Here is a 15444-nt window from a genome sequence, read left to right on the forward strand (position 1 = left end):
CCACGGAGCCACCTGGGAAACCCTTTACATGTATAAATATGGATAATATCACTTCTCTCTTAAAGTTAGTGTGAGAAGTAAATGTGGGTATTTATAAAGCATTTGAGCTTAGTACATAGAACACAGGTGTTACTGTCATGGCATCTCTTGCATATATTTTTCATTTTTCTCTCCATAGCACCAATGATTCCTATAGGAAACCACATGCCCTACCCCATCCGGGTAACAGGCCTTGGCAGTCACTGATTCTGCCAGGAGACCAATGCCTCCTCAGTCACATCATATTATATTTGTTCTTTCCCCCTAACTGGGTAGCTCCCACATGGCCTTTAGAATTCAGCTCACACTTGGATTTCTTGGCTGTCTCCCCTGATGCTCCTAATTAGATAAGCTACTCGAACCTCTCATGTTAATAATTTTGCATGTATCTGTATCATTATTTGATATCCATTTTTGTCCCCCACGAGACTATAGTTAAGTTTTATCGTGGAAGAGCTTGAAAGTGTTAGGTCCATTGTTGTATTACAGGCAGCTCTCTGTATTCACGGTGTTAGTTAGATCTGAGGTTGAAACCCACAGATACGGCAGGCTGGTTGCAGGGTGCCACTTTACATAAGAGACGTGGGTTTCGGTATCCATGGGGGTCCTAGAACCAGTTCCTTGAGGATACTGGGGGGGGGGGTGTGACTATATTATACAATTATTATTACCGCTAATGTTATTTAGCATTGTGCCTGGGATAGAGCAGACAGAAATAAATATGTGTTGAATGAATTTAGTTTAGGGTTAACGTATACAACAAATCCAATTGCTGCCTGGAGAATGCCATAGCAAGGTCTCAAATTCTAGCAGTGCTGCAATGAAGCGATGTGGGATTAGGTAAGTTATTGAAACACCCTGGGTCTGTTTCCTCAGACCTCAAACCCCACCTTGAGGTAATTCTAGAGGATCCATACATGCTTAAGTCTCAATGTTCAATATACTTTAGTATTAATATTTAATAAACTGATTTTTAAACCCTTCAAACTGTATATTATATACCAACTTTGAACACACTGGAAAATGGCAGCCTCTCGGGGGGCGTGAGGGAAGGACAGATTGGGAGTTTGGGGTTAGCAGATGCAAACCATTATATATAGAATGCATAAACAACAGGGCCGTAGTGTATAGCACAGGGGACTATAACCAATATCCAGTGATAAACCATAATGGAACAGAATATGAAAAAGAATGTGCATAAATGTGTAACTGAATCAGTTTACATCAGAAATTAACACAACCTTGTAAATCAACTATGAAAGTGAAAATGTTAGTTGCTCAGTCATGTCCGACTTTTTGCGACCCCATGGATTGTAACCCACCAGGCTCCTCTGTCCATGGAATTCTCCAGGCAAGAATACTGGAGTGGGTAGCCATTCTCTTTTCCAGAGGATCTTTCTGACCCAGGGATCAAACCCAGGTCTCCTGAATTGCAGATAGATTCTTTACCATCTGAGCCACAGGGAAGTTAAAATCATCTATACATCAATAAAATAAATTTAAAAATAAAAGAAAATGGCAGCCTCTCAATTTGTACTCCAGGTTACTTCATTCATGTGCAGAATGTCATTCATATCAATTTTCCGCTGAAATGGCAAGTCATGCTATTTATGCATTACATTTCTTAGGAAATGTAGATTTTCTCTGTCCTTTGGAACCAAAACAAAACTCAAAATGACTAAGATATTGAAACTGATATGTGACTTGCAGTTTGTTTCAAAAATTCTAAATTTGCCTTCACTAAAATAACCCCTTTGTTGTCACTGATTAACTTTATAACTAGGTATTACTTAGTTAAAGTTATAAAAATAAATGTTTACTGTTTTTAAAAGCATAGTTTTTATTGAGTTTATCTACTGGCATCCTGAATAGATTTTCTACTGGAGAAAAGGATTTCAGTGCTATAAATTATTGTTTTTTTTCCCCAAAAAATCACATCTTAGAAGATGTCAGTAATCCCTACAAATTCTATTAGTCTATAATTCTTTAACAATGAATTGTCTTCAAATTTTGTCACATTCAGTCAACAACAAAGATGAAAATGATGGACATGTTAACACAAATGCCTGCCTAATGCCAGCAACCACTGTGGAGAGCAGCTCAGGTGAGGAGGAGCAGAGGTAGTTTTAGCCAGTATCCAAACATGTAGGATATAATAGCACTTATGAGTCTGTACACCTCATCCTGGGCTTCCCAGCTGTCTCAAGTGGTAAAGAATCTGCCTGCCAATGCAGGAGATGTAAGAGACACGGGTTTGATACCTGGGTGGGGAAGATCCCCTGGAGCAGGGCATGGCAACCCACTCCAGTATTCCTGCCTGGAGAATCCCATGGACAGATGACCCTGGCAGGCTACAGTCCACGGGGTCACAAAGAGTCAAACACGACTGAAGCAACTTAGCACACACGCTCACCCCATCCTTTTTTGTAAAGTTAAAACTGACCAGTCTCTTGGATTGTTGTAAGAATTACACAGGTTTATTCCTCTTCCATGGATTGAGAGCTGTGTTATTGAGCACACTAATATTAAATGTCTCATTAATTCTGGTTTTAAATCCTGCTGTATTGTAGATTCTTAAAGTATGTTCCCCTGTGTAATAAATATGCAACTTAAAATCCCTCCTTTATCCCCTGGAATCATTCATAAGCAAATATTAATGGGTGCTAAAAAGCTCGTTTAATTGGAGGACCAAAGGCAGGTTTCTCTTCAACCCTGACTTAAGGTGCTCCTAAACTCTTATTTCATGATTTAGCAGCAGCTTTGGTTTTATCATTGTGGGTAATCACCCTTCTATCTAGAGTTTTCATTTTAGAATTACAAACACTGACTTTGAAGTCAGACAAATCTTGGCTTTAGATCTTGGCTCTAACTTTTAATATAGGAATGTGCCGTGTGTGCATGTTCAATCGTGTCTGACTCTTTGCGACCCCGTGGACTGTAGGCCGCCAGGCTCCTCTGTCCATGGGATTTCCCAGGCAAGAATACTGGAGTGGGTTGCCATTTCCTCCTGCAGGGGATCTTCTTGACCCAGGGGTGGAACCTGTGTCTCCTGCATTGGCAGGTGGATTCTTTTACCACTGAGGCCCCTGGGAAGCTCTAAAATAGGAATACACTTTCTGAAACTCATATTTCTTATTTGTTCAACGGGATCATTAAAAACATGTATTTCATAGATCTGTTTTGGATATTCAATAATACACATACAACCTATGGTACAGAGCGTTACATCAGGTTGGCTTTGGCTGTATTTTATGACTACGGTTGTGATCATCATATAGCCATCAGAGGTAGTCAGTGGTTAGCAAGCATTGTCTGGAATCATCCTTTTCCTTGCATTTGAAAAGCACTGTTTCTTTTTCTGTTTTATTATCCTTTTGATATGCTGGTTCTGGTTTTTCATATGGAATTGTTCTCTGCAAGCAATTAGAAGTCTACCCCAATACACAGAAACTTTTCAAGTCTCTGCTATATCACATTAGGTAATAGCCCATTGGCCAAAGCAAGTCACGGGGCCAAGCCCAGAGATAAGCAGAGAGGATGGACTCCACCTCAATACATAAATGTATTGTTGTTATTCAGTTGCTAAGTCATGTCCGACTGTTAGCAAGTCAGACTGTAGCACGCCAGGCGCTTCCCTGTCCTTCACTGTCTCCCATAGTTTGTTCAAACTCATATCCATTGAGTTGGTGATGCCATCCAACCATCTCATCCTCTGTTGCCCTCTTGTCCTTCAGTCTTTCCCAGCATCAGGGTCTTTTCCAGTGAGTCAGCTCTTTACATCAGGTGGCCAAAGCATTAAAGCTTCAGCTTCAGCAAAAGTCCTTCCAATGAATGCCAAATGTCAGGGCCATTTTTCCTTTCAGTCTGTCACAAATACTTAGCAATAGATTCCTGCCATTTTAAGAAAAAATAATAATTTTCTTTATGTTGATAATAGTGCTCTGCTTAAGCAGTTAATCATTTCTAAGACCTGAGAGGTGACTTAGATAGGTATTCTTTTTCCCATTTATAGATGAAAATAACTGACATTCAGAGAGTTTAAATAGCCGTATCTGAGTTTACATAATGAATCAGCTTGGACAAGATTTTTGAAGTCTTCTGATTGAAATTATGGTTCTTCCTAGACTATCAGACTTGGCTGATTAAAATTGCTCCCTTTTAAAGTTTCTTACAATTTTGGTACTATTACTTTGTTTTTTAAATTATGACCCAGTGGTCATTAGTTTCCCAGTGAACTTGATCCCTTTGCTTAATTCTTAAGACAAGAATAATCCATTTATGAAATAGAAGAAAAGCTTCATATAGCTTTGTAATCTAATTCTAGCCTCAATTCTGTCTGTCCTTTTGAAAACTTCATAACCCATCTTCTTCAATAGGCCATGTTGTAAGAGGTCAGACTGCTTGTGAAGGGGTTAAATGAGTTCTTATGGTCACAAGAAGTGCCTCCCTTTCAGTTTCACTGCATAACTTAGGGCCATCAATGCCCTAGTCTAGAAATCTGGATAAACAGTAGCCCCGAAGGCCTGATAAATTGCCTACTCACTTAGGAGGTAATATAAGATCAAGCTCAAGGTTCTATATTAGAGCTACATAATCATGACCCACGGTGGTTCTTTAACTGTGTTTGCAAACAGTGCAATTTAAACCTAAAATTCAAGTTACTTATATTCCTGACCTCTTACTCTTGTTATTTATTTTTTGGTTGAGAAGATTAATAATAACATTTATTTTGTATTACGTTTTATAACTTTCACATCTTCATTTAATTTTCACAAAAGATTGGGACATATTATAATACTATTATAAAATCTATATCTCCATATAAATGAGAAAAATTAGACTCTAAAAGGTAGGTTACTTTCCTGGGACCATACAACCAGAAAGAAGTGGGGCCCAAACTGGACATGTACCCCACCTGCCCCCCGACTCATTTTCTTGACTCAATGCATATGCCTTCTTCATTATCATGTTGCCTCAGTTTACCTTTTCATAGCAATAGAGGATGTGCTGATTTCATTCTGGCCTCCCAGTACTATTTATTTCGGATTTAATTATATTCTGAATTACACTGCTATTTAGCTGTTTCATAAGTTCTTATTTTCTTAATGATATGGTAAGCTTTTTCAGGCACGTTCTCTTCTCTCTTTCTCCCATGTCAGCCACCGTCCTGTGGAGAACCTAGGAGACAGGCAGCAAATACTCGTAGAACGAGCCCAGCTTCTCTTTAAGAATGACCCAGGCTGAGCCTGTCCCACTGCTGCTGGAAAGTGATTGATGTTTTACTGTCTCATTTACTTGTCCCTTTAGTTGAAAGCAGATGCCAGGTCACCCCGGAAACCCTCAGGTTTGTTTTCTACCCTTGTATCTAGGCTTCCCTAAAGTACATCTGCTCCCATCCTGCATTCATCCATGATTATTTGGCCCCACGTGGTGGATTTAAAATAGCTAATATGCATGATCCTCAGACATTTTGAGGTCTGCTGCAGGACGCTGCAGCAGGTTGAAGGACTGTGAAGGTCATTCTCTCCTTATACCTGTGGTGAAGACGCAGGCAGTTTTTGATGGCCACAGGGAAGATTTCTTGGGTCAGCAGTGTGCTATCCCCTCCCCCAGCCTCCTTCCCAGCCCTTCACTCCTCTACTCCTTTCCATTGTTAAGGCCACGTGCCTCTTGTTAGCTCAGCATCCCAAGCACACATTCTATTTTGAAATTACCTACTCTTTGACTTGGATAGGCCATGTGATATGTAACATGCCTCATTCTCCTAGGTTTGCAAATCTCCATCACTTTTTAGGAAAACTGATTTTTGTGTGGTCAGAATGTGTCAGCATTTCACCACTCCTCTTATTGTTACCAATTCCTTTCAAGCTATAAGGAAGGCTACTGTAAGTGGTTGGACATTTTATAGGTATTCACTTTTTTATTAATATTTATTCACAGGCATTTTGCTTGATGCTAGGATATTAAAAAGAGCTAAAGCAGGAAGGGTCTTTGTTTATAGTTTTTATGGATTGATAGGGAAGAGAGGCTTCAGTCGAATGTTTAAACAGATAAATGTGGATTGCAGTTCTGGTAGGTGCTGCGAGGGAAGAGAGCCGTGATGATTTATGGGACTAGAAGCACGTCAGGCAGATCAGAGAGCTTTATGGGGCAGGGGGCTCTGGAACTGATATTTGAAGGCAGGAGAACTTACAGTCCATGGAGGAGAGAATCAAGAACAAGGGCAATTATGACTCAGGATGACCCTTACCTCTATTCCGGTACCAACAAATATGCAGCTTTGGGGGGTGGACAAGATATAGCGGGTAGACTTGACATTACCCGAGAGAACTGGAGAAGACATCCCTCAGGAGTATCCATTAAACTCAGTCAGGAATAATGAGTAGAAATAATGTGAAGAGGAAGAGGAAAGAAGACACTCGTGGGAGACTACAGAAGGGCCCAGCATTGTTGAGATTGAGTAGCTGGAGGAGGGAAGAATTCAGGTAATGGTGATGTAAAAATCTTACACTCAGAGATTCTTACTGCTGCACCTAAAACAATCTTCCTGGGCTCAGAAGTTCTTCCACCAACCTCAAAAATAAAATACTATTTAAAAGTCCACTTGATGTGTACACATCAAAATAAAATTACAGGAGAACACGCACACCCTTCATTAGTGATGCCAGGTCTTCTAAAAAAACGGCTCAAGTTAGTGGACTCTGAATTGAAACTCAAAATGAATGAAATCTGGATTCCGAAACTTACTCTGTCGGGGGGTTCTTTCTTTTCACATCTGTGCCACTACCACATGTCCCCTTTCTTTTCATGTGTACTTCCCTGAAGGTGAGATGGGTACTCCTGCTTTGTGAACATCCTCAGATCGAGAGAACTTACCCTTGCTTCCTTTCCCATCTGACTTTTATAATCTTCCACTGGGGACTTCAATAAAAGGAGGCTTCAAAGAAAATGAACCTAACAAAATTTAAATTGAAAAGCCTGTATTTTTTTTTTTTTCTTTTCACTTTTCTTAGTCTTCCTTGAACCAAGTATGATCAGTGATAGGTACTTGATGGACAAATTTCCCAGAGGCCTAGAATGAGTTTTATCTCAATAGCAAGTCTACCTTGATCTCTTCCAGGTGAAAAGATGAGGAATTTTTTTTTACTATCAGGTTGCATACTATATTGGTTTGCTATACAAACAGAAGACCCCTTTCAGCTACCAATGTATTGTCTTGTAAATTTTTTCTTTGTAGTCAAGAGACAAAGTCAAGTAGTATGATAATAATGCTTGTTTGTTACCATAGAAGAAAAAACTCGTGTTTGCATAGTTGATATAGATGGTGATGAAAAATAGAATCCTTCTAAAGACAATGGATTTTCATGACAGAATATTTATGGTTCTAACACAGGATGAAGAGGAAGAAATCAAACAAGAAATTAACATGTTGAAGAAATACTCTCATCACCGGAATATAGCTACATACTATGGTGCTTTTATCAAAAAGAACCCACCAGGCATGGATGACCAACTTTGGGTATGTAGGACTGTCCACATTTGCTTTTCTTACTTAAAAAACAACCAAGACTGAATGGTTCATTTCTCTAATTACTGAGTTTGATTAGGTACTTTTTCCTTGAAATCCTTTATTCCATGATTTCCACAACATTGTGTTTGCAACGTTTTCTCTCATTTCCTTGAATACCTGTCTTTCTTCTATCACTTAATGTAGACCATCCCTAAAGCTAGTTGTTAAGTTCTCTTTTTCCCCATAAAATGGCTACCTTTATTGAATTTTTATTATACTTTAGGTACCATGCTATTATATATATATATATGTATATGTATACACACACACACACATGTATACACACACACACACACACACACACACACACACATATTTACATTTATTTATTTGCCGTGCCAGTTGGCTTGCAGGATCTCAGTTCCCCAGCCAGGGATTGACCTGAGCCTTAGCATTGAAAACACCAAGTCCTAACTGCTGGACCACCAGGGAATGCCCACCATGTTATTTTCTTTTTATCAATTCTATCATTTATTCCAGCTCTTTGAGGTAGACATTATTATCTTCATTTTGGGGGGGGGGGTGAAAAAACCTGTATTTTTGCTTAAACACTTGATGACAAGGAATTTAGTAGCCTTTAGAGATGAAGAGTTTTTATAAATCAATAAGAAAATATGTAAAATGATTAATGGAAAGACTGAGTTAAGATAAGGTAGCGATTAAAAAAATAAGAAATATCAACTACCAATAAAGATGTTTTTAAAGTGTAATCTTACTAACAATATAAATACAAAAGAAAACAAGAATTAGATACCACTTCTTATCCAGTAGACTGGCAAAGGTTTTTTTTAAATGATATACTCAGGATGGACAGTCACACCCTCTGCTTATAGAAATGAACGTTGGTATAACTTTAGTTAAGGACAGTTGGAAAATACACACACACACAGATATATCTATATCTGTATTTAATTGCCCAAAGGAAATGCCTTACTTTTGACTCAGTATTTTCACATACAGGAATGTATCCTAAATTTAAATACATAAAAATATATGCATTGTAGATGCTAACCAATAGGGAATCACTTAAGTAAATCCATTAAGGGACAATACTCAACCAATTAAAATGATGTAGATCTTTGTTTACAAGTGGATGAACATGAACAATTATAGTAAAGATATTTTAGAGCCTTTTTAAAGGCTATGATTAGATATAGCACATTTTCATTTTTTTCAAAAAAAGAAAGAAAAAGGACCAATATGTACACGTATATTAACATGATGGGGATGTCTAGAATAGTGAGCACCAATAACATTGAAGATGTTTGTTTCTGGGTGGTAATTTCAGTAATTTAATTTCTGAAACTGTTTTTCATGTCTTTTTAAAAACATATATTTATTTATTTTTGGCTGCGCTGGGTCTTCATTGCTGTGCAGGCTTTTTCCTAGTTGCAGTGAGCAGGGGTGCTCCCTCGTTGAGTGTGAGGACTTCCTGTTGCGGTGGCTTTTCTTGTTGCGGAACACGGGCTTCAGAGCTCTCGGGCTCGGTAGCTGAGGCTCCCAGGCCCTGGAACACAGGCTCAATAGTTGTGGCACTCGGGCTCAATTACTCTAAGGCATGTGGGATCTTCTCGGTCAGGGACTGAACCCTTGTCTCCTACATTGTCAGGCGGATTCCCCACCACTGAGCCACCATGTCGTTTTTAATTGCTTCTCATTGGGTTATCTTTGCTCCTTACAAAGACAAGTTCTGAGGACAAGGAATGTGTCTTTTGCATCTCAGTGTCTTAAACACCAGGAAGGAGCTGGGCATGTGATGCTGACAAAATAGTTGTTTTATGAATGAAAGCGACGTTATTGGTACACACTTGGTTGCTACTATTTTTATTTTTATTGGTTCAAACTGATCATTGCTACAGGTACATTTGAGAGTTCAGCTTCCCTGTGGCCTATAGGTTCAGGAGGATGTGATGAGATGGCATGAGTGTGAATATCTCTGTGTTCCCAGAGGACTTCTATACTGCCAAGAATCTAGCATTTTAGCAAGGACTCCTACCGTGCCATGAGCTGCAGCAGAGGACAAGAGGAGAATGATAGCTGTTTTGATACTGTCTCCAGAAGCATTTTTTAGTTTGGTCAGAGCTATGGCTCCAGATTAGAAGAAAGTGTTAATATAGCTTTGGAATCACCTCCAGTTTATCACCTGAGGTAGCACTATTTCCCGATGAGTCACACCTAGCTGTTAACATCATTCCTTTTGTGAGATGGGCCAGACCAGGTAGTTTTCTTATTAGGCTGAGCTATTAATATGAAAATTTGGGCATATATATTATAAATCATTGGTTGAGGAAGGAGAGGAGTGGTCAAACAGAGCTTGACTTGTTTTTTACTTTTTTTCTTAAAACTGAGATTTTTTAAGCTGGAAAAAAATTAGTTGTCATTTATTTTACTGGATCCCAGTGAAGCTTATTTCTTTCTCAGAGCCTCCGAGCTCATTAACGGATGGACACAGAATAAGAATGCAGACATCCCGAAATATGACAATGTAGCTTGGCCTGTGAAAGACATTGCAAGTTGTTGTTGTTTTAAATGAGCAAAATTTGCAGTCCGTTTTCAGATTGGCAGTGGGAGAAAGCAGCAAGCCTGTTTGCATCTGCAGAGCACAAACAGGAGGTTTGATGCTCTAGAAATGAGTCACTGTTTGCCAGTTCTCACCCTGGCCCATTGCTCTTGTCTTGGAGATGGCTGTGGTGGCTAGGAACCAGGAGCTTGCATGTGTATGTGTTCATCTATTCACCCACTCATTCATTCATCCAACAAATACATATCAAGCACTTGCTAGGCATGAGGCACTCTTCTGGACACTTAAGATAAGAAACATCAGTGAACAAAACTGATGGAAGCCCCTAGTTGCATGCAGTGTACATTCTTGCTACAGACCACAATCATATTAAGTCATAAAACTATTCAAAAAGCTGCAAGTACATACGCCTAGAAGAGCAAGGAAAGGCTAATGAGGATGCAGGTAGGGGCTGCAGTGGCCAGGGGAACCCCCTTGTAGATAACTTTGAGCATTCCAGGCCTGGTGTTTTCAGGATTATCGACAAGGCCAATTGACAAAAAGATGTGGGAGATGGGGCCAGATCAGGCAAGGGCTTATAGGGCATTGGCAGGATGTTGGCTTTTCCTCTGAGTGAGGTGGGAGCCACTCGAGGGTTTTGAAGGGGGTTGGGGAGAGAATCTGACTCACAAGAGTGAAGGAGTCCCTCTGGTTGCTGGGTTGAGAGTAGGCCATATGGGGGCCAGAGGAGAAACAGGAAGGACCAGGGAGGAGACTGTTTGAGCAAGCCAGTCCCCTTCCTGAAGTCCATAAAAGGGCATTTGTAAGTAGTGATCACGGGCCACATGGGGAGGACCCCTGCCTTCACTTTCCATCTTTCCCACCTGCAATCAGATGCTGGCGGCAAAACACAGTAGGTTCAGGCCCCACATCCTGCTTGGAAGCAGAGGACCTCCCTTTTGTCAGATGTCCTTTTGTGTCCATGTAGAGGACTGTCTGACTGTCCCCACTAGCTAGTCCATTAGCTTCTGTGTCACTGAGGATAAAAATACAAAGCTATGAAATATCTCATAGGTACAAGAGCATCATTTCTTTTTCTAGTTGTTCTGTTTGATAAGAAATTTTAAGGAGGAACTTAGAAAATTAAGGCAGAACAGAAACATAATAGTTGGGAAATTAGTACCAGATCACAATATTGATGCAAAGTTGGTTATAGAATATAATAGTGTGTACTGGGTCCAAGGCCTCTGACTCATTAAACCACAGGCATTCTGTGCTAACAACAATGGCAAGTAATATTTATCACCTGCTTAACTTTGGCAGCGTACTGTATTTGTTTGCATTGTCATATTATTTCACTATATCTTCATAACTACTCTACAAATTAAATATTCTCATTATCCCCACTTTATTACAGATGAGGAAATTAGGCTCAGAGAACTTAAGAAGTTTGCTTGAGGATTCACAGAATCCTCAAACCTCAAACTACTGGGTGATGAAGCCAGTGTGTTAGCTAACCTCCAGCTGCCTGCCTGATGCTAGAATCAAACCCCGGAACCCTACATTCTTCTTCTTTTATTTGTGAAAAATAGTTTCAGAAGTTGCAAAAAATAGGTCAAAGGTTAGTGTTCCGAGTAGGACTGAAGCTTTGTGTTTAAACGTGTATTTTGGCGGGGGCCTGGACCCCACAGCATGCAGGATCTTAGCCCCCTGCTGTGGGAGTATGGAGTCTTAACCACTGGGCCACCAGGGAAGTCCCTAAACAAATTTATTTTTGAGTTCACTATTCATTTTCATTCTTGAAAATTTCCCATGAAATTCCCCATGAAAATTTTCAGTTTCCCCAGCTTTCTGAGAGGATAGCGAGACCTGTTAGCTGTTGCTACGAAGATGGTATTTCTTAAGTCTTAGAAATACACTTTGAACCTTTTGGGAGTGTTTTAGCAAATAATTGCAAAGGTCACAGAGAGTTGACTCTTTGGGTTAATGGCATTCTTTTAGGATTACATTTCTTTAAAAATATTACCATGGATTAAATAGAGACAGAGCCTGTAGCAACCAAGAGTAGCACTCTGACATTTGTTCCCAGTTTTCAGACCAGAGGAACTATTCCCCAGGGTATTTCCTGTGCTGTGGCTGGAGGCCAGAGGTTTGCACATATGCCACCAGCCAATATACGCGCTGTTTTAGGTGTCTGATTGAATTATAATCTATGTGAATTCTATCAGTCTTGTCGCAGAGATAAACTCTTGTTTAGTCCCAGCTCTTTGTGGACATACAACTACTTCTGATAATGGCCAAGTAATTCTCCCTTATCAACTGCTCAGGGCCCGATCCGGAAATCAAAAAAGGGAGCTCTTTCAATAAAGATTCCAATCTCTCCGAAACAAGGCGCCCTGACGCACAACACGGGCATCTCATTCTGCTCCTCAGCAGAGGCAGGCGCTCCACTTTGCTGCATGCCATTCAGACGCTGGGAGTGACAAGACCTGTCTATTACACGGGCAAATTTCCTCAAGTTAGAAAGCAAAATCACACATATTTTGCCATCCCTTTTGATACCACCACAACAATCACAGGGCTAGGCTATCTTGTAAAAGGAAATAAATTTCTGATTAGTTTCCAAAACGTAGGTTGGTCAAGTAAGATGGTGGCTCAAGTGGTCAAGAATCCTCCTGCCAGTGCAGGAGACACAGGTTCAGTCCCTGGGTTGAGAAGATCCCCTGGAGAAGGAAATGGCAACTCACTCCAGTATTGTTGCCTGGAGAATTCCATGGACAGATGAGCCTGGCAGGTACCGTCCACAGCATCGCAGAGTCAGATACGACTGAGTGACTGAGGACGCATGCAGTTTTATTACTAAGGAATTCCCTTCCTTCATATGTACAACCTAAGTTACTTGTCTGGAGAAGTAACTGAGTCTTATTATTCATGAGTAGAAAATTTTAAGACTGAATAAATAGCAGGAATAGTGATTGTATACGGTTTCCCAGTCTTGCAGCTGCCCCACTGCATGAGCTATAGACACAGAATGTAAGTTACTTAAATGCAAACACAGAGCTAAAGTTACACCTGATTTAATACTATGCTACTGAGCTTGAGTTCAGCTTTAATGGAGTCATTTTTATGAATTAATGGGTGATTAAGTGACAAGAGCGTGAAAATGATTTCTTTTTTTATTCTAATGAATTTCATTTGAACTGTGCTTCAACTGCTTTTTACCTTAGCAAAAGGTAGACTTGATGTATGCCCAGAGTTACTCTCTCTGCTCAGCAACCATCCTCTGCCAAGCTTTTTTGGGCTTCCCAGGTGGCGCTAGTGGTAAAGAACCCACCTGCCAATGCAGGAGACATAAGAGACTAGGGTTCCAACCCTGGGTCAGGAAGATCCCTTGGAGGAGGGCATAGCAATCTGGAGAATCTCATAGACAGAGGAGACTGGCAGGTTATGGTCCATAGGGCCCGAAAGAGTTGGACACACACGACTGAATCAACTTAGCAGAAAGTTACTCTGTTAATGGTCTACACAACCCTCTGGTTCCTATTCTAGATTAATTTTGAGTCAAAGGCAATATTCCTATTTGCATTACACTTCTCAGAATTCTCAACTACCAAGTTTCTTAGTCGTTAGTCCTAAGTCTTCTAAAGCTGGTGTGGTTTTCTTCTTTTTCTGTTGTTAACTTTTCTGAAAACTTGTTCCCCTCTCACTACCCGTAAATTCTTTCTAAGAGGCAGACTTGTAAATTTCACATAGCCTTTGAGGTTAGTCTCTGTTTTGATCCACGGCTCAAATGGACATGTTATGATTTACCCCTAATAGGAAATACCCTTCAGAAGATCTTGTGTGCTCTCTGAGAAATTTGAGTACCAGGTACCAAATCCAGGAGGCAGCTAACTTCTCTTTCCTTGAATGCTACCATGCTAACTCTGAGATGGCTCTGTCCTTAGACATGGGCGACCACAGACCATTTCTAGCTGTCAGTTGGGCAGGTTTCTTGTCGCTAAAAATACCAGCTGGATTAGTACATTCAAACTCTGATTGTTATTCTCAAAATGCATATCCAGAAACTTTATTGACAAAATCTGAGATTTCACATCATTGGGGCTCATCTTTTAATCTTTGGAACACTTAGAATTTGTAGTTATAAGCATTCTCTTTTCAAGTCTAAAAATATAATTCAGAAGCCAAAGGAGTTTTTGTTTCCCCAAATACATGCTGGTTTAAAAATAGATGCAAAAACCTGTTTAGGTTTCTCAGTTGGTTTCCTAGTTTGAAATTGCCAACAGTTTTGCTGTTGCTTCACAGAAAAACAGTTTGCTTTACCTTTCCATCAGTTGATTGAAATGATAAATGTATACCCAGCAATTGTTGTACCTCTGTACACACTCTTTTTTGTGTGTGTGCGACTTAAACTACCTTTGGCAAATGAAGCTGTGTTCTGTAACAAAGTACTGAGTTTGGGTTTTGTTTACCCCTTCATAAATCATGCAGATGGGATCTGTGGCTATTCCCAGCTACACATGATAAAAATATCCTGTGCCTTGCTGGTGTTTCTGGACCTTCAAGGTCAATAGGCTGATCCTTTGCAGACTTGTGAATTCTTAGAAGTTTCTCTTTCCTCTCTGTTTCTTAGATTGTCTGTGCAATCGCTTGGTGCAGTTGTTGTTGTTTAGTCACTAAGTCGTGTCCGACTCTTTTGTGACCCCATGGACTGTAGCCTGCCAGGCTCCTCTGTCCATGGGATTTCCCAGGCAGGAACACTGAAATGGGTTGCCATTTGTTTCTCCAGGGGAATCTTCCCGGTTCAGGGATCGAACCCAGGTCTCTTGCATCTCCTGCATTGGTAGGTGGATTCTTTACCACTGAGCCACCAGGGAAGCCCCTGATGCAGACTTCCTTCATTTTAGGTCGCCCTTCACCCCCCTGCTCCTTCCTCTTCCTGTCCTATCTCTCATCCCCCCTTTTACTATAAAAGGGAAGGAATCTATTAGTGGTCATTCTTCTTGTGACTGACTGACTAGTGACATTTGGGTTAATATGTTGCTGTCAAGACATTCTGGGCTAGTCCTGCAATTTTAAAATACCTTAAAACTTTGTTTTTTGTTACAGGAACATAAAACCAATTGACTAGCAAGTGAGTTAATACCTTTGGGACCCCAGAAATCATCCTAAGCCTCTTAGGCTGGCTCTGAGAATAGACCTTTTAAAATTCTTTCAGAGGTGACTAGGATTGGAAGGGGCAAGTTAGAAGTGACCACATCTGCTGATTCCAAACCCATGCCCCTCCTGGTTAGGGGCTAACCTCAGGGAGGGCTGAGATAGTGCTTCGGAAACT

At 40.3% G+C, this 15444-nt stretch overlaps 1 protein-coding gene across 8 annotated transcripts in view; it reads left to right on the forward strand.

Moving 5' to 3' along the window:
* Positions 1-15444, forward strand: part of TNIK (TRAF2 and NCK interacting kinase) — a 390807-nt gene that overhangs the window by 236619 nt on the left and 138744 nt on the right. For all 8 annotated transcript variants that reach the window (XM_043473737.1, XM_043473739.1, XM_043473738.1 and 5 more), the window contains one exon: positions 7433-7558. In XM_043473737.1, coding sequence (XP_043329672.1) covers positions 7433-7558 — 126 coding nt within the window. The remainder of the gene's footprint in view (positions 1-7432; positions 7559-15444) is intronic.

Source organism: Cervus canadensis, chromosome 7 (genome assembly GCF_019320065.1).
Source record: "Cervus canadensis isolate Bull #8, Minnesota chromosome 7, ASM1932006v1, whole genome shotgun sequence".
In the NCBI taxonomy this organism is placed as follows: Eukaryota; Metazoa; Chordata; class Mammalia; order Artiodactyla; family Cervidae; genus Cervus; species Cervus canadensis.